At 44.4% G+C, this 23402-nt stretch overlaps 1 protein-coding gene across 1 annotated transcript in view; it reads right to left on the bottom strand.

Annotated features, from left to right (window-relative positions):
• The window catches only part of APCDD1 (APC down-regulated 1), a 28706-nt gene extending 9883 nt beyond the window's left edge, over positions 1-18823 (bottom strand). Inside the window, exons 1-3 of the mRNA XM_086472671.1 lie at positions 18766-18823; positions 9328-9511; positions 7464-7995 (exon numbers count right to left, since the gene is read on the bottom strand). Coding sequence (XP_086328797.1) covers positions 7464-7995; positions 9328-9511; positions 18766-18823 — 774 coding nt within the window. The remainder of the gene's footprint in view (positions 1-7463; positions 7996-9327; positions 9512-18765) is intronic.
• Between the last annotated feature and the right edge of the window lie 4579 nt (positions 18824-23402).

Genomic DNA, 23402 nt, shown 5'->3' with positions numbered 1-23402 from the left:
CTTTGCAATTGGCTGGGCCACCTTTGGACTCCTCCTCACTCTCCTCTTTCCCCCCAGCAATGCCAGTGTCAAACCAAAACCCAACCCACAACCCTTGGCAGAGCAGTGGCTTCTTTCTGTAATGCCTCCCTGGGGCTCAGGGCTTTCAACTTCCACCTTTTACTCAAACCCAGGCATTTGACGTGGCTACTCGAAGTACACCCTTCCCTCCCTGTGCCCCGCACCATTGCCAGTCGGGTCTGGTCTCTCCTCAAGGGCTGCTGCCACCACCCCTCTTCTCAGTTACAATAATGCCATGGTGAAGTCACTTATTTCAAATTTCTGTAGCAATATCCTGCCTTATCAAGTCATGTGCTGACATTAACAGTATTTCTACAATGCACTCCTCCTGCTGTCTGAGCCCCCACATCTGTGCTGGTGGCTGTATACCCTGTACACGCTGGTGGTGTGGGAAGCTTGTCTGGAAGAGACAGGTTCTCAACTGACAAAACCACCTTTGGCCAGCCCTGATTTGCACTGGTTACCAGTGCATGGCAAGAAGAAGGTCTCATTCATGGTCAGAAAAGGACAGGTTGCATTTATACAGGATTGCAAGAAGCAAGGACTAGCAAAACCCCCAGCACCCATCGCTGCACCCTTCTGCAGCCTCCCATCGCTGGGGAAGGTGTTCCTGACCAAGCTGTGGAGCCCACGCAAGGCAGCCCAGGCTCCGGCTGTTCATAAGGTCAGGTTGCTCTTGCATCGGGGGCTTCCCTTTGAGGGTGGATCCTGTGACCAGCTTGTCTGACATGGTCTGTGCGATGTCACCAGATGGGTCATGTAGCAGTGGCTGGGTCTGGCACGTTGCACCCAGCATATCCTCGTTGCAGGGAGCTGTGTGGTGAGGGACCAGGCACTGGGTTGGTTTCCTCAGGCACAGGCTCAGGCCTGAACTGTGTGTGCCGTACTGGTGGCCTGAGTCCAACAGTCACAAAAACTGGGGTAGGAAACCCCTGCCACGTGTACGGAAGAAGAGGAAAAGAACGCTTCGCAATGATCTCTTACACCCACCCGAATACCGTGTGTCAAGGTCAGGGTAGATGGGACTGGAATGAGGCACGCCTGGTCAGGATGCTTTAAACCTCACCACCCGAGAATACCAGGTGCTGGGTTTTAGTGTTAGTAAGTGAGTGCTCTCAGGATGAGTACAAACGGAAACCCTTGGGAGAACGTCAATTCAAGGAAATGCTTTCAACTCAACAAAAAAATTTGGATGGCTTTGCCTCGCATTGCCAAGGAGCCGAGTCCACAGACAGGACACTTTTATGAATTGCTCAGTATAGTAACAAGCTCCACTCCTCACCGTTCTAGATAACTGCAGACCAAGACAACGCTTTAACAAACGGCTACAATCTCTCTCCACCACAAGTGATAATTTGCAGGCTTTCCATGACCTCATATGAAGCTGAGTTGGCTAATGTGCATTAGGCTGGCTCTAGGGAGTTGACAAGCATGGTTGACACAATTATTATTCAGCCTGCCAAATGGAATGAAGAATAACAAAGATTTAAAACTTTAATTAAAAAATCTTGAAGCAAGTGAGATGCTGGAGAGAGTGGTAACTCCTTTGCAGGCCTGTCAGTTTGGGATTTCTTTTGGTGGGGAACAGAGGAGCTGCAAGCAGGAAGGAGGGTGGAGATATGTTCAGATTTATCTGCGAATGCATACCATATATTTTAAGATATTGAGGAATGGTTTTTATTAACTGCTCCCATGAAGCGAAAGATAGTGAAGGAATCTGAAGGCACTACCATTACACAACTGTCTGATCTACGATGTTGATGCTGTTGCACAACCCTGCATAAAACTGAAATAAACACAACCGCCATGAAGTGCAAAAGTCTTCTAGTTGTTCTTTTCTGATATAAACTACTTTAACCTGGGCAAAAGACAAGAACAGAGAAGAACCGGCCTTCTTCTTAGATGAATGTGCTTGCATGTCATCTATCCCATAAAAATGATACTGATTTATGGTGACATGAATATTTTGGGAAGTATCAACAAAAAAATTCCTGGAAAACCCGAAGGGACAGCTTGAATGTCCATCTTCAGGAACAGTGTATTCCAAAATAAAGCTGCCTTATGTGTTTATTAAGCCTTTAAAAAGCAACGTATATAGCCCTCTGAACCATGTAGCGATATTACCAGTAAGTCCTCCCTCCCCTCTCACAAAAGATGAAGCAATTGTGGTTAGATGCCAACAACAAACAAGGTGTTAGTAGTTTAGATACATATGTTGAGTTGATCTGAAGGCCTGTGTTTTATTTTGCTAGGCTAAATAGTTAATTTTGATTCCTGGTACTGTATTTGTGCTGGGACAGGCTTTTACTGCAGTTGCAGAACAGACAGTGGTAGTTAAATCAACAAAGATGAATAGGGTTTAACAGCAACGCTTAGCTTTTGGAGGTTCACACAGAGAGTGAAAAGCAACCTTTCGCTTCAGCCCTTGTCTAACACTAATGCTGGTGTAGGCAGTAAGGGCAGGGCAGCACCTTCAAAGGAGCACTCTTCTGCAAGGCCACAGCCAACAGTGCTGCCAAGCATGGCCAGGACCAGCCTCAGCTAGAAGCTGTTTGTTTCTCTTATCTCTGCAGGGCATCACATGCACTGTTATTGTTCATAAACCTGGAATTAACTTATTTGAACATTCTTCTGAATATTCCTTCTTCCCTTCCCCTCACAGTTTCCCTAACCAAGAGTCTTTTGCAAGTAATAATGCACAAAAGAAACCCTTCAAGTGTTGGCTTAATCTAGAAGTCCAGTGGCACTACTCTGGCAAACAAAGGAGTTTTGTCCTCCAAAATTATACTTTTAGGTTGAGATAATGGTTTGCATATTTCTCTGAGGCGCTTCACATGTTTAACATCTTGCATTTCCCTGGGAGCTCCTCGAGTACATAGCATTCCCCTACAGATGAAGTCACTGGGTTTCAAAGAGATGAAGACTCAAATTTTAAAAAGCACAAAAAACTTTGCGCACTTTGTTCTTTCAAAGGAAAGCCCAAGCATCAGTCTCCATACATTGAATCTGTATTAGCTGCAAATGCCAGCTGCTCCTGGAAGTCAGCTCCCAGCAGCAAATAAACTTGTAATAGAGAATTGATCCATTCAAATTGCATTTCCAAGGGAAAATGTCTTACTGAATGTGTGTGGCCAGTAAACATTTAAGCACAGCAAAGGCAGAAGGAAGGTTATCCTAGCACGTTTCAGGCTTCTTGTGATGTTCCAGACCACTCCAGCCTTATTCCTAAATAATGATCTAACTAGAATGACCAGTCATCAGAGCCCTGCTCTGATCTTTCAGATGATAAAATAGCACAAGGAGTTCTTTATCTACAAAGCACTATTGCTGAGGCAATTACATGTGAAATAAGTGTCCCAGTATTACTGTTGTACCCATTTCCTGTAGTTTTAGAGCAGATATCTCTGAAAACATCTCCTGTCCTTCTGCATAGTGAACGAATACTGCATTCAAGCCTTCCTTCAAGCTACTAGTCTCTGTATGCATTCGTAAATAAGGTGTAATTTTATGACCCATCAGCTAGCTCCCTGGTGTTGCCCTCATCAGGAAGATTTTGTATACTATGTGCGGTGATGGCCAAGCAGTTCTCCCATCCTGCCCTCTCCACCATGTGCTCTCTCATGCTGGCTGAGGAAGCTGTATGTGCAATAGCTTGAACCCCTTGGTAAAACCCGCAACATCAAGAGACATCAAACATGCTCAGCCCCATTCAGCAGCCTAAGTCCTAACTGGTATCTTGAGCAAGGCTAGAGGACTGCTAAGATAAATCTATACAGTGGCCTATTCATCAGCTGCACTCAGGAACATCCACGTATTTTACAGAGGAATTTTTTTAAGGTAAGTTCTTATCTAAGAGAATTCGTAAAGCCTTAAGAGATGACATATTATATATTTTTAAAAGCTCCCTGATTTTATATGAACACTTGAGATACGGTAATCTGTGAATTTATTCAGATTTGTAGCTCAGCATAAAGCTGTCTGCTTTTTGGACAGCCCTTTTGATTTACCATCCTGTGGTGAAATCACTGCAGGAATTTGGAGAAGGTCCAATTCTGTTTGTTTAAAGTCCTGATCATGTGGCTTTGGCATTCCTAACATATCCAGCAATCATTTGCTTTTAATTACCATTCATTTCAACCACATAAGTAATGAATGTGGCTACCACATCCAACTTACAGGCTGTGTAAACTCGAGCTGGGTGGAACTTTCTTCTATATAGAGGCTTAACTATAAATTTAACTCAAAATGTGAATCCTCTTAACTTATTTTAGGCAGGCCTTTATAAGTTAAAATAAAAATAAATAAAAAGGAAATGAAAAAAGCCTTAAATGAAAGATTCCACACAATACACCTGATTCACTTCAGAAGCAATTTCCTGGCCTCCCCAACCTCTGGGTATGACTGTAGAAACCTTAAAAAAACAAGTTGATTTAACGTTTCTATTTATTCATGGTGTCCAGTTTCCAGAGGAGTCTGTGAGTTGTAGTTTTAAACTCAATTTAGCATTTAAACTCATTTTCAGCTGGGTCCCTGTGGAGCAACAATTAGAAAAGGAAAAGAGTTCAAAGAAGAAGGGTTATAACCTTTCAACGGTATGTTTGCCTGGACTTTAAAAAAAAAAAGCACCTCTGTTACTATTCTTCTTACATTTGGCAAACAGTAGGTCAGATGGCTGGGTTGAGAACCTGTTGGTATAGAGAACTACACAGTTAGGTACAAACCAACTGTCTCTTTCATTGCAACTAATGCAAAGCTTCATTTGTTAGGGGTATTGTTATTTATATTGTGCTGAGAGCTTAGTATCAGCAGGCCCAGCTTCTCTTGTGAAAAAAAGAAATCTCACATCAAATCTGAGCAAGAGGAGGCCAGCCAAAAACACAAGGAGAAGCTGCGCTGTTGCACACTTAAAACTTGTGTTAAATCTACGCATCTTTTACCCTTGAAGGCTCCAGATGAGACTGGTGTCCCAACAATCCAGAGGCTGTATATATACGTTGTGGGAGCCAAGCAGACCATGCAGGCAACAGTTGGAAGAGGAACAGAGGTAATGTAACTTGTCAGAAGTCATAAATGGCCAAACTGGGAGTCGAGCAGTGGCCTGCAAATCAGGATGTGGGGCCCCCATTTATTAAACTACAGTGGTTTTATCATGGAGAGCTGGAATCTGTATCTATTTTGGTGTACTCAAAGTTGACCTGTGCTTTCTCTAGTAATGGCACTTTCTGTAGCCAATACCACTGTTATGAATGGGCTTCCAGTGTCGTAAATTCAGCCTCAAGATTCAGCCTCTGCCGAGACCTGGCTATCAAAAATCGTATTTGGAAGCACTGTACTTCATGAATACCAATGGATACCTAGTTGGCTTTTTTGCTTTTCCTCTCCCCCAGTTCTTGTAAATATAGAATATGGAAGCCTCCCCTGGGATCCACACTGCAGGCTCTCCCAGACTGGAGCACACAGGTACCCTGGGCAGGACCTGCCTGTCCAGACATGTGGGACTGCAGGATAATGGCGTGAGGGTGACTCAGGCAGGCAGGCTGAGGCTGCTTTTATCTTCCACACGGAGATGTCACTCACTCAGGTCAGAATGGGTCATATCATATCTGAAATAATGGGCTTTGTGAATGCAAATGAGAGTTTCAGTGCTCTCACAGTTTATTTAGATAACCTGGCTCAAGAAACAGGCCTCTTATGCAAGATTTAATCCCTTAAATTTGAGGCATTATATTTTAAAGGGAAAAAGTGATGCTACAGTAGCAGAACAGACAGGCAGGAAAATCTCTACCAGTGTGTCCTAAAATTACAGGAGACCTGGACAAAAATCTTGTGTTTATAAAGCTGGTTGATAGTACACCTGATCATTCTGACTGTAATGAAGTTACTACAAGGTGGAAATGTAAGCATTTACTATGTTATCTATCACCACATAATAAGACAAGTAGATTTGACCAGAAAAAATAATCAGCTACTGTGAATTAAATCAAGACTTTGTTTCTGTTTCATGTGGTCAGAAAAAGTTCTACAATATTTTCTAGAACAGGTACAACATACAGCTGGTGTCAGATAATTTGTACCTACAGATACCTGCAAGTAAGAGATTTAGGAAAGAACCCTCACTCCCAAATAAGCAAAGAGAAAGTTGATGTACTTGTTTGAAATAATTAAAGTAAAATTTTGATGAGAAATGTGCTGTAGTTCATCTGCTGCTGCTGAAACTCTCAATTTTGTAAAGATATGTTTAAAAAGAAAATGCAAATTTGTCCTTGGTCACTTGAAGAGAGCCTAAGAATGGCAGAAATGACAGCAGCTTTCATAGAGACACAGTTGACTGTGGACTAAAATCATCCCTAGGCCAGGCTATTAAAACAATTAAAGGTCCTGAACCGTTGAAATTTGATGTTCACAGGAGGCAGACGCAACCCAGGGCAGACGGTTTTGAATGGAAGGGAAAGCCAAGGCTTTCTCATCAAAACTCTCCCTTCCCCTGTTGTGTTTCCTGCTATCGCTGATAAGCTGTGGCTGATTTTTGAACTGGTTGCGACGTGACGATTAAAAATGGTGATAACCCATTAGCTGGAAGTGATGCTGTGGCAGCGCCCAGCTGGAGCACCCCGACGGCAGCAGCACCAGCAATGTGAAATGTCACCAGGAAAGATCTACAGACAGCCCTCTTGCTACAGGCCATCAGTGTCTACTCTTCCTGTTTGATTTTTGTTTAGCTTACTACGGGCTGATCAGTTCCCAGTGAAGCTGAGGGCACTTTGAGGCCCCTTTGAAAACTGAATTATCACATGGAATTAGAGCCCCATTCAAAATTCACATGTTTTCCATTTCATTAATGTGTGTGCCTGCGTCTGAATCCATGACCTGCACAGCCCATCAGTTTTTTTTCTCCTTCATGCTGCCCCTTTCATGTGTCTACCTTCCAATTTCCTTTTTCTCTTCAGGTTATGGATCACCCAACTTCCATATGCTGATACAATTTCCTCTCTCCCTGGCACTCCTGCAGCTATACAAGCATCTACTGATGCTGGTTTCTGTTCTTTCTCAGTCCTGGATGAAACACTCTTCACAGCTGCTAGCCTACAGCCATGGTCCCAGCCAACCCCTCCCACTTCTGCGTATGAGTCTTTGATTCCATCTTCAGAGTGGCCTTTATTGACCTATGTTCATCAGACTACTTTTTGCATATTTGATGCAGTCATATAAACCACAGAAAAGTTACTATTCTCAGAAAATACGTCCTGTGAACTTTTGTTAATTGGCTGCATCATCTGTAAGGCTGCAATCAACCTCTTATTTTAGAAACACACCTACATTTTGGGTTACACTAGTGCACTGGCTCAGAAGAGCTGAATAATGTAGACTTTGTCGCATAACAGGGCACACATACACACACATACCTTGGCATTTTGAAGAGGAGGTTGATAACTAGAGGGCCGATAGTACCTCCTCTGTGTAGCATCAGTATGAATGTCTCCGAGAAATAGCTCCTCCACAAGGTGGTCTAAATTGTGGTGCAGGTACTGCTTCTCCACGCGGATCAACTGCAGTTCGTGCATGGCAAAATTCAGAGCTTTGGTGCATTCACAGCCATTCTCTTCTCTCAGCAAATCGTAGCTCACATCCTGCTCCCAGGGACTATCTTCTGGTATAAATCCAGGACACGTATGGTTCACCAACTCACTTAATTTTTTGGCTACTGCTTCGTTGTGGCATATGATCTGTATGTTGCGTAGCTGATAATCAGCTTCAGTACCCCCTCGGATGATCCAGGATGCTTGGCGGAGGCGTATTTTGCCACGTATGACTAATGTGTAGATAGGGTTTGTGCAACGATTGCCACCATAGTAAAACTGGTAGGCCTTAAATGTATTGTTGTGGTAGAACCTGTAAGATCTTGTGATGAACTCTGGGCCTGCTCTAACTTCGCACCTGTGGGAAGACAGAAAGTGATGGAAACAAAATTTTAGCAAGGTGGCACATCATGTACGCTACAGGTGACAAAACTGAGCAAACCTGCAAGGGTCCACAGAGACACTTGGGTGCTGACGTCCCTCTGGCATGAATGGGAGTAAATAGGAACTAGGCACCTGTGGCCTGTCAATTAACCAACAGTTTCCTCCGCTGTTACGCTGTTATTAATGTGCTGCGTCATGATGATCATATCTAAGGGCTTTATCTCTTTAGGTTTAAATATTCTGAGTCATGTTTTGCTTTTTCTTTTTGTCTAGAGACCACCACATAACTCGATTCTCCTCTGAAAAAAGTAGCGGCTTATTAAACATCTATTCTTATCTCTTGCATGGTAGATTTAACAAAAGGACTGATAACATCAGAAAGTGAAGTGCCAAATGTCCACAGAACAGTAGGAAGAACTGGCTTCTATGCTGCTGTAGAAGCTTCTCAGTGTAGCTCCACTAGCTCTGGCCAGCAGAGGACATGGACAATCAGGTCCTTAGCTTTTCCACTCCAACTTTCAACAGGGGTGGCAGTTAATACAAGCTTCTGACCGTTAACGCAAAACTATTTGGCTTGAATTTGGACTGTACAATATTTGTAGGGTTTCTTTTTCTCTGAAGGTGTAAATGGCAGTTAAATTCCACTTCCTGTAGCAAGTCCTTTTGTGCCTTCAAACTAGTCCCCCTTGTCACATCCACACTACTTAACATAAATAACGCTCCCTTCTGTTAAAAAACCCCAGTCTTCCCTACTACAAGTCACATCAAATAAGCATGTGAATATTGCCTGCTGAGACACAGAAAGCAAAATAACTCTCTGAATTATCTCTGAAGTCATCATGTATAGAGAGTAATAGAACTGGTGAAATACAGCTTCATAATTTCTTTTGCTAATAAAACCTGTGCTAGATGCATGCTCTGAAAACAAAGACTCATTCAACAGATCTAATGCATGTAGTAAAAGACAGTACAATGTTAAGTTTGAAAAAGTATCCATTTTGGCAACTTGTTGGGCTCCTTCCTATTCAAAGAGAGATTTAAAGATATTTCACAGCATGCTGTTTAAAATCCAGACTATGAATTAATTCATCAAGACAGCTTTATAGCATGCTATTCTAATGTACATAATGCCACTCCTTCTTCTTTTATGCATAAACATACAGAAAGCATCTGGAATGTAGAGCATCACCATATTAAAGACAATATTTCCCCTGCTGCTTAAAGTGGGAATATTCATCCTTCCCTCTCTGCTTCCTTCCCCTCTTCCACATATATCACTCAAGCATCTTGTTTTATCTTTCCTTACCCAGTAGAGACCCAGTGTCCCTCAATATTGGGAGGCATCTGCACAGTGATCCGGGCTCCATTGTGTAGGTGTTTCAGCATATGATGACACTGTGACTCCTTGAAAGCCCTCCATGCACTCTTCTCCAAGGACCGAGGGTGGGACCTGCTGTCCGGGTGAAGAAGAGCAGAACCTTCTCCCAGCCCTGTGATAGAAAAGTGTAAATTATCATGAGATCCTGCTGAGAATGGCTTCCACACGATAAAAGGAGATTGTGAACATCTTGTGCTGAAGGACACTTGTTCCCATTGTTATGTGTATGGGAATGTACTGGTTACATTTTTTCTCTCATCTGAAGAAAAACAAAATTTGCAAAGCTCTTCCTCTCTGTCAGCCCACTAATAATCCACTAAATAAATTTGCTTTACAAAATACGCTGGGGAAAAGGGCTTGAACCAAAGCGTTCCATCTCCACACCCAAGAGATGTGGCTGTCAACCTGAATTTTATAGACGCCTCTATAATCTCTGGTCAGGACAATTGAAAACCTGGATCTTGATACTCTTAGGAAGTTGCATCCAGATCCAGACATGAACTTTGTGGCTTCAGCCCACCTCTAATTTGAACCCTTCTATAACAAACTCGCAAATAAAGACTACTCTTTAAAGCCAAGGGAGAACAGATACTAAATGCAAAGCCTCCACACACAGGAAGCCCCTGTGATGACTGAGGTGGTCAATTAAAGGCAGATTCTGCTATTTTTATTTTAAAGGGAAAAAGGAATTTCAAAAGTTAATTTTATCTCCAGCACACAATAATTTTGGTTTCTAGTAATGTATACATACAAAACCCACCAGCGCTCTCTCTACACAATATTAATTGAACAAAATGAATACATAGCTTCAGAAGGAATGTGTCTTTACTCTTTTGGGCACAGCCTGATCTTAGATATGTTAGAAAACACGGGCCAAAAGAAAAACACACATCTAGAGGTTAAGAGGTGACAAATATGAACCTTACATAATGGGTTGGAGACTGTATTACTTGGCCAGAAGGAATTTAAGAACCAGCAGGCTAGAAAACAAGTATGGGATGGGGTGGAGGGGCTGGTTTTGTGCCTGGGAAGTCAGGGCGGCCATCTCGGGAGAGGGATGTCTCGCTAACACGTGCTCCTAGGGGCAGGGCCTGGGATTCACCCCCATCTTTTCTGGTGCCTTCTTGGCTGACCTGGCTCGGGAACTGGGCTGTTGGGGATCGCCAGTGTGTGGTGCACCCCTACACCATGCTGAGCTGCCTAAACGCAGGACCCTACGCTTCATTCCCCAGGCCCCACCTAACGCTTAGGCACGGGCTTGGGCAGCACACAGCATTGCTACACAAATGATAAGAAAATCAGTATTACTTTTTTTTTTAGGTAGACACTGTTTCAAACCTTTTCCATTTCCTATTGCAAAAAAGAAAACGGTGTCAGTGATTCATTAAGTTGGCTACATCCTAGATCTTCCGGAATAAACTTGGGTAACACCTGGGAAATGGCATTGCCAAAAATAGAAATACATGTCCACTATTTAAAAATAGCAATTCCTAAGCTAAATGAAGGCAAGGACTTATCCAGTAGGCAGGGCAAAGAATGATCAGAAAGAATACAATAAATACCTGAATGTAAACAGTGCTTACCACTGAATGATCTCAAGGTTTAATGACATTAACGAATACAAACTCACACAGTCTTTACTGCAAAATTCTGGTAGCTTTGTTGCAGGTTACAAACAATTCTTCCGTGTGAAGGAGAATTTATGGCCTTAATTTCTAGAGGGTAATAAATACTGGTGATGCTTTGATATTTGAGCATGCCGTCTGAGATGCCCTTAAAGGAGCCTGATTTTCAGGGGGTCAATTCTTCTCCCTTTCTGGAAGTCACGGCTTCTCACATATTTCTATACTGCTGAGCAGAGTCACTCACGTTCATGCCGAACAACTCCCATTCTGCAGCCAGAAATGGTATGGCACTTCAGAAATGGTATGGCCACAGCAGGGTGATGCTCTGTTTGAGCTGACTACATCTTTGGAGAGACAGGATTTACTAGATAGGGTCACTGGTCCATGTACGTGCTGGTACAGCCTTCTGGGCTGAAGCCAGCACCTCTGCACAGCAGCTCTGTGCTGTGCCGTGTCTGCAGCCCACCCCAACTGGAGCAGCACTTGACACTCTCAAAAACTTACTTGGTTTATCTCAAACCTTGTGGGTATGGGGCGGATATCGCAGGCCTTTGCATCACCAGGAGAACAAGTTCATCCAGGTACAGATGAGCTTACCAGTATATGTATTTTTGTCATTATGAATCACAGCTAGTGACAGAGCTTGCCTTCCAACACCCTTCTCCATCTCTAAGTCTCCACACACTCAAACCGCTCACATTACTTCAGCAGCTCATTCTGAAATGGAGTGACTGTTCCTGTCCATGGGCTCAGAGCACCTTTTGGGTCAGAAGTAACACCTCCTGCAAGGTTCCTGGTAGGGGCTGTAGCCATCAGTACTAACTTCCAACAGAAACATAGCTGTTAGGGTGTCTCCTGCAGACAAATTATCTCACACTGGAAAAGTCTTTGAAAATTTTGATTTCCACTTGAAGTATTTAAGCGTTTGAAATCTGCCATCAAGAGGAGGTTTTGAAATGGTTCAAGTGACTACTTCCAAGGCATATTTATTATACCACTTGCTTTTAAGCAGTTGTATTTTGCCTAGCTCATGTCATATGATTCATGAACACAGACGCACTTAAAAATGAATGATTTATTCATTTAAACATACTTGGGCATTTAATTTCTCCAAGCAAAAATCTTTCTGTGGGTGGATCTTGTATGCGCACATATCAAAGGAGAAAATGCAGTAACCACATTACACGTTCCCAATTATTCCCTGGAGGAAATAGTGAAAAGAAGGGGTTTTCGAAAAGGAGTCAAACTTTATGTGGTATTATACAGTGTCTTTTCTTTGATGTAGCTCAACAGCAACTGGGTCCCAGCTCTCCCTGTCACACGTATGTAGCTCTGTCTGCAACTTGCAAATGACAAACTGTAACCAGCGGACGGAAGGGAGATTTGCATTGATAGCCCCAGAGATCTGTACCTGCGAAGAGGCTATTTGTTTGGGACTCTATCCACCCAACTGTGACAAATGAGGGCTGGAACAAGTTTAAGTAATCAAGACAGGCATGAGAACATAAGAAAGGCTGCAGAGACAGAGGAAGGGATGTAGAAAACACACACATGCTAGGCAACATCACGTAAATAGGACATGAGTATCAGGATATGAATTATGGTATAAAATTAAATGGCAGTGATGGGACCTTTACCTATGTTTGTGTTGCTGAGGCAAGGAAATACTTAATTTATCCTTACCAAGCAATCATTTCAACACTTTTGTACTTGCTGACATATGCCTGTACATACGACTACCATTCAAAGGAGCCACAACTTCCCCTTGTACCATCTGAAGATCAAAGACCAAGACTGGTGATATGCTTCCCGCACAGGGCAGTAAACCGAACACCATCGTCCTGTGCTCTTCCTCGCAGCAGCTGCTCAGAGGCAGAGCAGTGTCCCTCTGCTCCACTCTTGGCAGTGCACAATGAGGTGCTCCGCAAAACTGAGGTCCTGCAGGGACGATGTCACTAATTTTAAAAGATCCACTTCACCATGATAAATGGGACATTGCTGGAAGGCTCAAGGTTAAAATGTTCTTTCATGAAACTGGGAAAAGAATTTCATGGCTCTTTAACATCCCACTTTGGAGCCTAGACACAGTTGCAACATAGTTGGAGCCACTGCTTTCATTCAAAGAGATCCAAGTCTGCTGTTCTCTACAGCACAGACAGATGGTAGGTTTTAGTACCTCCATGACATGCCATGTAAGTATCTCAGACTCTCTCTGACTGACTGACTTGTAAACTTTTGTGTGTTATGAAGGAATATTACCCACTTGTTAAAAAAAATTTAAATAAATTCACCGTATTATTACTCAAAAGTACGGCAGACTTCAAACAAAACACAATCTTTGCATGAAACGAACAGCAATAATTCTGTGAAGCCTCTGGTTGGCTTTCACTTTAGCTACATCCCAACCAGAGGTCGTAAGATTGTATCACCCACCCCATGGTGGCTGTTTACACAAAGCAGCAAGTCCAAAAGGAAAAGGAAAATTCCAGAATCCATCAGAAATGCCAGCTAGAAAAACAAAACAAAACAAATGCATTTTCTGATGAGTTGATATCCAACTTCTCTTTCATAATCAAGCCCTAGCAGCGTAAATCACAGCTTTAGCATCGAACTAACTGAAAATAGTGTAAGAGGTGCTACAGCTAGCTGGGGATCCTGCCCAGGCCCTCACAGACCACACTTTATAGGGTCAGATGCAACATCCATCTGAGTGGGAAACTGGTGGTCGGCACAGCTGCCACTCCAGTAAGACATGGGTAGGAGCATGCACTATACCAGACAGAGGACTTCAGGCTCTCAGGTTCACCTATAAACCTGTATCTGATGTGGGAACAACCATTCAAGATAAAAATAATTGTTAAGGGAAGATAGGTTACTTTCAAGTTCTTCAAAGATTTCCGCACATAGCTGCGAGTAAAATACAAATCTTAAAAGAGCAATCTGTTGGCAGCCCGTTACCCAAACGTGTTTCAAATAGCAAAATGGCTATGACAAAGCTCTTCACCAACAGTTCTGCAAAAACTGCAAGATGCTGGAATAAATGTTTCAGTTTTCTGAAAAATAGTAGGCAAATAATGTACAATTGCAACAAAGATAATGGTAAGTAGAGTTGTGCTTGAACACAAGTTCTTGTAATTTAATTCCTGCCTAAACACCCTGGCCAAATTCTGTTCTCAGCTACGCCAGATTGCTAAAGTATAACACAAATAATCTGTTTAGATTTAATCAGTTTAATGACTACCTCTACCAGAATCTAAACCATGGCTTCAAACATGTCCAAGTGGAGTGCTTCAAACCAGACTCAAAGCTACTAGGTGTTCAGGGGGTTCATCCTTTCCTAAATGGGAGAGTAAATGTTACCTGAAAGTAGGATTCAAACCTGGATTTACATTGGAATTGCTCAGCAGGAACCACTTCACTTTTTCTTTCATTTATAGCAATGTAAATCTAGAAGAGCACAATTTTATTACGAATTGTAACAACCTTGAGTGATAGTACAAGTTCAAAATACGTGATGGCTTCATCTCCGATAGAAACATTTTAACATTTGTGCTTTATTTCTGTGGCAAACTTTTCAAGTTAGAACTTGTTTCAAACTTGAAAAATCTTACAACAGATAAAGAATAATTGGCTGGATTAAGATTGTACCTCTCCTTATCTGGGCAGTTGCTCTGCACAATTAAATAAATAGACATTTGGATTATGCTCTTTCTTGATGTGGGATAGTGTTAGATAACGCCCATGACAGGCTTTTAGCTACAGCGTAAACTTACGTAATTGCCATGGAGAATATAATGTCCTGTTACCAAGCCGCGGTCTGTGTTTACCAGTGTTTTCCCTGCACTTGAAACTTCAAAGAGTCCTCGCAGGATTGGGACCTAAATTAGCTACTACAAACAAAAGGGTTGGGAAAGGAAAGCTGGGTTTTATGGCCATGGAAGCAGACGGGATAATGATTTCCTTTCACATGTATCTGTTGCCTTTCTTGTGCATACAGAATTTCCAGCTACAGCTTTCAAAGAGATGAGAACTGAATGTTTCAGTGTGGAAGATCCTGAAGAGAGATCTGAAGTATGTTTAGATGGGACAGCTAAAAAAAACCTCCTCCAAGGCTGACAGGCCCAGCATTGAGGTCCCCTGTTCTCCTACAGCTCAGTCGTTATTCAATTCCCCATCTTGGAAGAGATCAGAGAACCAAGTGTCAAGCAGCTGATAACCACTAAGTAGAAGTTCAGCTCTTAATTGGGATGACTGCTGCTGCTGCCCGTGCCAGGCGAAACACGACTGCCCAGAGCACGGGCTTCCTTATGAAGGTCTGAAGTGTGAAAGCCCATCTCCTGTCAGGGCAGCAGGAGCTCTGGCACTGGCATGAGTGGGTGCAGCACCGGGCTGTAAGTGCAATTCAATATCGATGGCAGTTTGGTCTTGCCCTCTTTGAAGGAAACATCTGCACTCTGGCAGAGACACCTGCCGTGCAGCCTGCAGACCTCCGCCCCGTCCTCCGCCCACAGCTCGGCACCAGGATTTAGTCAGGTGGAACTGCCCCCAGCGCCGATGGGGCTTGCGTCTGAGTAACGACAACGCTAAACAAGCTCGCTGCATATAATCCTGCCCTCTATCAGCCCTGCTTAGAGCGTCGCATCAGTAATAAAATCCTAGCCTTGCCTTAAATAGCTGAAGGTATTTGCCTTCAGTGTGGTTGAGGCTAGTTTTGGGCCTCATCTCGTGTCTGCCTACCTCCTGTGGACACCCCACAGAGCGCAAAAATTGCCCTTTCTCTTCATGACACCTGTATCATACCACTGTTAGCCCATAGTCAAGTTACAGAGATGAGTGAAATCAAACTTACACTGACGAAACTGGGAATAAAATTGAGTCCTCCTTCTAACTCTCCCAGCAAACTCTACAAGTCTTACACTAAGCAGCGTGTCTTCCCCTCTTTCTCTCTTTATTGGCCTCCACAATTCCAAATGCAGTATTTCACTGGGGGAACAGATCACATGCACCTCTAGCACGGAACACAGTATTTGTCCGTTTTATGGATACGGGTATTTATGTCTTCTGATACATTTACTTCTTATTTTTCTGAACAGCTTTTGAAATAAAACACTTCTATGCAACTGATTTAAGCAATATTGCCAAAGAACTTCTAAAAGCATAAACAATTCACTCTGAAAAGCCTAGCAGTCCTGTCTTCATCATCTTTATTAGTACTATTTCCATGATGTTATCAACAAATTGTTTTAAAGTTTCTAATTCATTACTCTAACAGTAACATAATCAGAAATACGCTAAAGTTTCTTCTTAGCATCTCTATTTGTAAAAAAAAGTTACATTTACAAAAGAAATTAGCCAAATTTGTTTTGAATCCATTTGAACATAGCTTTTATCAATTGGGTTTTCTGGAGCTGAATGATCTCGACATCTGAAACTTCTGTGACTTTTTGTCTAAGCAAAGAAAACAGTGATAATGGACAACTTCCAGCTGCAAACCTTTTTTTTCTTTTTTTTTTTTTTTTTAAACACTGTACAGGTTTTATTTAACAAAGACAAGTTTTTCCAAATTTCAACTCAGTGATGTTAAAGTAGGCATTTCTGAATGCAATGAAAGCAGAAGCTTTAGCCTTATAGGACATTTTAAGTTGTGTTATAAAGCTTTAAGCCCCCAAAATCCTCAAGCACCCACCCACACTCACTCGCTTTTAACCCTTAAATTGCCATGTGCAATAGAAATGCAAAAGAAAACACCACGTGCTGTAAAGAGGCTTAACACTGTGATCCCTTGGAGTTGCTGGTTATTCTTACATATTACCAATTCAGGCTAGCTGCTGACTGAAGGATGTTCCTATTGACTATGGCACAGAGGGAAAAGCTGTAGGCGAAGTTAAAGCCACAGGGTAAATACATTTAGATGAGCTACATTTCAGTGCATTATATGCCACTGATGTCATTTTCAAGTTTGTAAGAGGGCAGTAGTTTCCCAGTGCTTGAAGCTCAGAGCCAAACCACGCACTGCTACATTACCAAGGTGTTTATCTTTACATACACAGCACTGAGTTGGATCTTTCTACAAGAACTCAGGTTTGTGTTATTTGCTGAAATACAACTGCAGATGGAAGAAATAGATGATTTTCCTCCTTCATCCTCTTTTGGCAGCTGCTGTTTTGATCTGATCACTGGCCCTGATTTGTTTCCTGCTCTAGCCAGGGTTCAGCTCTGCTCTGTAATTCCAAGCAGATGAGCTGGGGAGTCCAACCCTGTAATTACACCTCCTCTCTCTACCCTCTAACTTCAAACCTCCCATTTTGAGTTTTACATCTCAGATCACAGAGTTTTAAAGAACACCTCTGGCATCCCAGCAGGTCTGGCTCAGCTAAACGTGTTTCTACACTCTCTGGATTTCATAGCTGAGCTGTGGGAAGGGTATAAAACCCCCTCCTGGGGAACAGGGTCTCCTGTTCTTTCTTTCTCAAAACAACATACACAATCAGAAGCCCATGCTCTTTATTATCTATTAAATACCATCTGTGTGCTTAGCACTTGTACAAACACAGAGAGAGACAATCCCTGCTCCACAAAAATCAACCCCAGGAATAGCTTTGAAATCCTTACAGATCTCACAGATCTCACACTGAATCCATGTAGGTTACTTGTGTTGTAATAGTTAAAAAAAATTCCTCTTTTTACGAGTAAGACTAGGGTCCTAAGAAATTTAACCGAAGAAGGCTGGATGCTACAAAGTACTTCAGAATTAGGAACACTCTTCAGAACGATGCTGTAACAGAGTAGGTTGAGTCACTCTTTCAGAACAATATCGCGCCCAGATTTTTCAAATCTGGCTGCCAAATGTTAGACATACCTAAGCAGCTCATTAAGTAGCCTCCTTTACAGGAGCTGCTCTTGAAGAACACCAGCTTTCTGGAAAGGTGGCTTATCTGTTTAAGTGCCTAAATACAGATTTACAAGCTGAACTTGTAAGTTTAAGTTTAAATACACGGGCTTTTCTCACTAACGTTTTGCTTACTGTGCAGTTTCAGAGAAATGTCAGACCAGGGCTAATCTGAGAGAGTGTCAAAGCACGACCGTGCGTAATGACACCCAGAATCTCAGTGCTCTGCAGCAAAGCAATTTCATTTGGGTACACGCCTCGGTGCTGGTACACTCTGCTGCCCTAACGCTTCCCAGCTCATACTTCCACGTCAAAACCCTCTTTTTCACCTGCAGGTCAAACGCGGGTCCCGCAGGATGCCTCGGCCAAGCTCCTCGGAGTTTGGTAGAGCCAGCCCTTCGCCCGGAGGTGAGTAAAAGCACCTTTGTGTTGGTGCCCGGACCAGCCGCTCCATCCAAGCAGCTGCGGGCGCGCAACATCACGCCGCTGACCCCAACTTCGGAGCGGGACGCTTTCTGCGCGATGGTACCCGCACCCGCGCGTTTTGCGAAGGGGTGCCGCTCACAGGGGGGGGTCCAGGCAGAGACAGAGCCAGCGCACAAGGGCTCTGCCCGCTTCGGCATTCCTGCGGACCCTTCCTCCGCCAGAACCCGTCCCGGCCCCAGCAACCCGACGCCCGCAAGGCACGGCGGGCGAGCGAGCGCACCCACCCGCCACCCTCCGCCCCCAGCAACGAGGTGATGGGGCCCCCTCGCAAACCAGCCGGCTGCTGCGGGCGCACCACGAGTAGTCACCCACCGGCTGGGGACCCCCAGGCAGCCGATCCGGTGTCCCGCCCGGCCCGGCACTCACCGTGCAGCAGCAGGGCTGGGAACAGGTATCTCATCAGGCTGCCGTACGGGGCGGACATCTCCCCGCCTCGCAGCCCCCCTGTCCCGCTCTTTCGCTCCGGCCGCCACCTCCCGCCGCGCCGCCCGCGCCTCAGCGCCGCCGCGGGCAGCCCACGGCCCGGCGCTGGGGGGCAGGCGGCTGGCGGGGCCGCGGACCGGCGGGCACCCTCCGGAGCCGAGGGGGGGGGCCGCCGCCGCCGCCGCTGCTGCTGCTGCTCCTCAGGCCTCCCGCCCCTCACACAGCCGCCCCGGCAGGGCTCCGGCTCGGCCGCCGCCGCTCGGTGCCCGGGGGTGCCCGATCCGCCGCTGCTGCGTCCCCCGTCGTCTCCGCGGAGCGCAGCGGCGGCTCCGCTTCATATTTCCCCTTCCAGCAGGAGGAGGAGGAGGGGTCGGGAGGTGGGGACTTCCCCCGGGGCGGGGAGGGGGGCGGCCCCGCCGCTGGGCAGGCGGCCGCGGCGGATAGCGGCGGCACGGCGGGGGAAGGGGCGCCCGGGAGCAGGCGGGGGGCTGCTCCGCGGGGCGGGGGGCTGTGGCGGGGGTTGGGGGGGGGACGGTGGCGGGCAGGCTGGGAGTCGTGAGATGGGGCGGCGGGTGGGATGTGCCCGCGGAGGGGCTGGGGGACGCGTGGGGGAGCGTGCGGGGGCTGTCGGTCCTTCCTCGGGAGCGGGGACGGGGGGTGCCGGCAGGGCGGCGGGTCCCGGGGCCTGGATTCCGCTTCCCCCGGGGTGCCGGGGGGGTCTCCCCCGCCGCGCCCCTGAGCTGGAGAGAGGGAGAGCTGGCGTGGGTCCTTGCCTCGGAGAGAAACCTTTGTGTGGTTGCGGCTTTCCACGTAAATCGGGCATTTTAAAAGCTAAAAATAGATGTCAAGGTTGCCTTCTTTGGTGCTGCACTCTCCTGCACGCTTTCCCCCGTGTCTGCTGTTGATTAGTTTTGCTTTTTAGTCTAGTCTTGAGCCCTGGTCATGCAAAGAAGCACGGACTTAATGCTGTACGTGTGAGCGACTCGTGCCTGAGTTTTAAGTGTGGGGCTTTCGTTCATAACATCCTCTGGTCAGGGACAGTATGTTTTCTAGTTTGTGTTTGGACTCGTGGGCTCATCTGTAGGGCCTCATGGCAAAGAATGTGTAACAAATTGGAGGAAATTTTGAGAAAATCAACGTAACTGAGTTTTGAACAGCTTAACTGAGCTAAAGCATTTGCACGCTGCATGCTTAAAAACTAATACAAACAATGATGATTCCTTCCAACTCTCCTGAGAGGGAAGAATAAATTTAATCTTCCTCCCTGATACAGGGAGGAAACTGAGACAGAAACAAGTGGTCAGCCAGAATTAGAGCTCCGGTGCCTTGGATCCTCAGGGTGACACTTGTGCCTTCGTACCAATGTTTTTAAAGCCAGAAAGGATGGTTTCCAGAGCACTTGGTGGCGGTCTGTACAAGCCTGTAGTGGTCAGATATCCTCTCATTGACCTGGAGAGAGATGCACAGAGAAAAGCAACGCCCTTTGACAGATGTCCATGAACATGAGCAAGTAAGGCTTTAAAAATACCCATACCCAACGTTGCTTGCTCATCTTCAGCCCTTTCCTGTAGTTACCACAGAGGTGTCTGTGAAGGGAGGTGATTCTTGCCATAGACTCACTACCTTTGGAAAATTGTTTGGGAAGCCTTGTGTATCCACTTAGTGTTTGCAGGGCTAATCCAGGGCAAAATTCTGATTTTGCCACTTGTAACAATCCTACAGTGCTAGAGACACCCAAGTGGTTTTTCTTTACCTGTGTGTGAAACAGCTCCAGTGAGCAAGGAAAACAACAGTGTTCGCTTAAATACCATACAATTGTTTGTATTTCTGAGTCTTGAGGACCCATGATGCACTTCAGACCTGTGTGTGGCGGTTGCCTCTCCTAAGAGAAGTTTGTGCCAGGATGATCAGTGAGATAATGCCAGGTGTGCAAACGGGTGATGGAAAGGAGAAGGGAAAGGCAGCATATGTGGGAAAGGCAGCATATGTAGGAAAGTGGATTGCCCTGTTGTTGGCCATGAGCACCATATTATTATGAAGGGGTCCTGCCTGGTGGCAGAAGCCAGCTTGAAGAGTCTCATGTGTTTGTCAGGTGTGCAGATAATATGGTGTGTAGGAAGGCTCTTAATGTAAGTCACCTGCTATTTACCTGCCTGTAAAAGGTAGGCCAGTGTCACCAGGAGCAGTAATGAAGGACTAGCAGTTTTGAAGTATAATTGTATAAAAGCAGCAACATCCAAAAGGAGAGGCTTTTTCTATAGACACAACCGTACCCAGACTGAGCAACATAATTATCTGCAAAAAGAGGAGACTGAGGATCACCTGCAAAAAGTCATTTATCCCAAAAGTCAGTTATCGCTGAAGCTCACAGTTTCTCCCCTGGGAAGTGACAGCCCCCCACGGCAACATCACTAACAGCTGTTTGTAAGAGGAAAGGGGAATGACTTTACTGCTCCATTGGCTGACTTGGTAAATGTGGCTCTGCTTGTGATTTACTATCAGTGCAGATGTGGTAATGAAATAAAATAAAATCAATACCAAATCGGTTCAGACACGGGAGAACTTTCCAAAAACAACGCAGACTATACTTTGTCTTTTACTCATCTGTTTTCTTATTTTGTGTTATTTTAAGGATATGTTTTTTCCCAGACTGATGCACAATATTTTTTTTAAACATACCCAGTCCTACTTGTTTCATTACTGTGCCCCTGTTGAGAATGCGCTCTAATGGGAAGCAGTGACAAATAACAGTCCTTTGCACTTTGATCTAAGCAGCATGTCACATCAGTGCTCATTAAAAATTGTGTTAACCAACCCAGCCATGACTTTCTGAACTGGAGTTCCTGGGGCAGGGTATATACCTAACGTAGGTGTAATGTAAAATCATTTACAAAGGCACCTCTCAGCCATGTTCTCAAAAATATCATAGGGGTCAAAGCGATTCAAAAAGGAAGTCATCAGCAGAAGATTGCACAGTAAGGAGCTTGTCTGAAAAAAAAAACCCCAAACAATCAAAACAACAAAAACCTGATGGGAAATGTACTTTGTGGCTGGGGCCCTCTGCAAAAAGCATTAAAATAGGAAGAAAGCTAACTTGTTGGACTTGTTGTGTGGCACTTCAAAGATCTAGGCATATCATCATAGCACTTGTCTAGCTAAAGTGCCGGCTGGTTGGCCGGCCGCCAATGCCAATCTGATGGTGAAAGATATTTGAAAGAGAGAGGATGGGAAAGAATGGAGGCAGCAAGTGTGTGGGACACTTCATGCTATGGAGAAGAATGGGATGGGGCAGCATCTTCAACTCTATAATGCTTTGGCAGTGCCACGGCTATGGTTTGCTCATGGCTGTATATGTTTTTAAAAAGGCAGTATGTTCTCTTGAGTAAGTCAGGGGAGCGGGATGTAAAGATTTATTAGGAAGGAGTGACTAATTCGTAAAGAATCAAATGCCTGTCAGATTTCTATTTGTGGATTGTCAGTGACAAATTTATCAAAATAAGTGAAGCTTTGGTGAAAAGTTTTCCTACATGTCCAGCTCGAGTTAAAATCTGCAAGATGAGCCTGGAGCTTGTCTGATACATAGAAATACGCACTATGTGACTTCTTATTTTGGCTTCAGCTGCTTGAGGGAGAGGTTAAACTGTTTTACGATGTAAAACAAATGGCAATCAGCTTGTTTCTCCTTTCAATTTGGACTGAAAACACTACAGTTTATGAAGTAGAGCAGGGTTTATCAGCTACTGCATCCATCATTTTTATATTTCTAGAATAAGGTGTTTAAGCTGCTGAATTTTTTCTTATTCATTGTTAAAAAAAGGAACCAAAAGAGCCTTTGGCATTATTTTCTAGATGCTCGGTTCCCGAATTGTGCAGAATATTTCACCTTCCCCTACCAGAGAATTGATCTTCAATGTATCCACTGAAGCCAGTGGAATTTTATGATTGTTTAAGGGATGCTGAACCTGGGTTTAGTTCTCTCAAGCATGTACCTGTGGTAATGCTCGCCTGCAAACTGTGGCTCTGAGATGGTGCAGGTTACCCCAGAGGTCTATACTTTATTGCTCTTCCTTGTTTAGATAGATAAATAGTCCAAGAAGTATATTTTGTAATGAATTTATTTTAGTAATCTAAGACACAATGCACATGTTGAAGGTCTGGTACCTGGTAACAGGCATAGAAAATATAAACCAAACATGGTAAAAATGAAGGATTTGTGGCCAATTTCAAGATAGGCTCTTTTCCCTCTATTTTGTTCAGATACACGCAGAGGCATGCATGCTCACATACACAGACACAGAGCCCATCTGCTAGAACAGACTTGCTGGCTTCACAAAAATGTAGTTATCTGAAGTAGTTTTTTTATTTTCCTAGAGCAGTTTGAAAAGTAGGTGGGAATAAAGGTATAAAACAACATGAAGTGTGGACCCTGCAGAGTTCGGGCCATCCCAGACAAAGAAATCAAAGAAAGATGTAAAGAACTCAAACAAAGCAAATGGCTTTCTATAAAATAAGCACTCTCCTTGTTTCTCAACTTCTTTCTGGCATTTAAAATGTGCTTGTGATTTGATTGCTTAAAGCCA

Source organism: Leptosomus discolor, chromosome 13 (assembly GCF_034619465.1).
Source record: "Leptosomus discolor isolate bLepDis1 chromosome 13, bLepDis1.hap2, whole genome shotgun sequence".
Lineage (NCBI taxonomy): Eukaryota > Metazoa > Chordata > Aves > Leptosomiformes > Leptosomidae > Leptosomus > Leptosomus discolor.
Note: the sequence above shows the minus strand (reverse complement) of the source record. Positions and strands in the feature narration are given on the sequence as shown.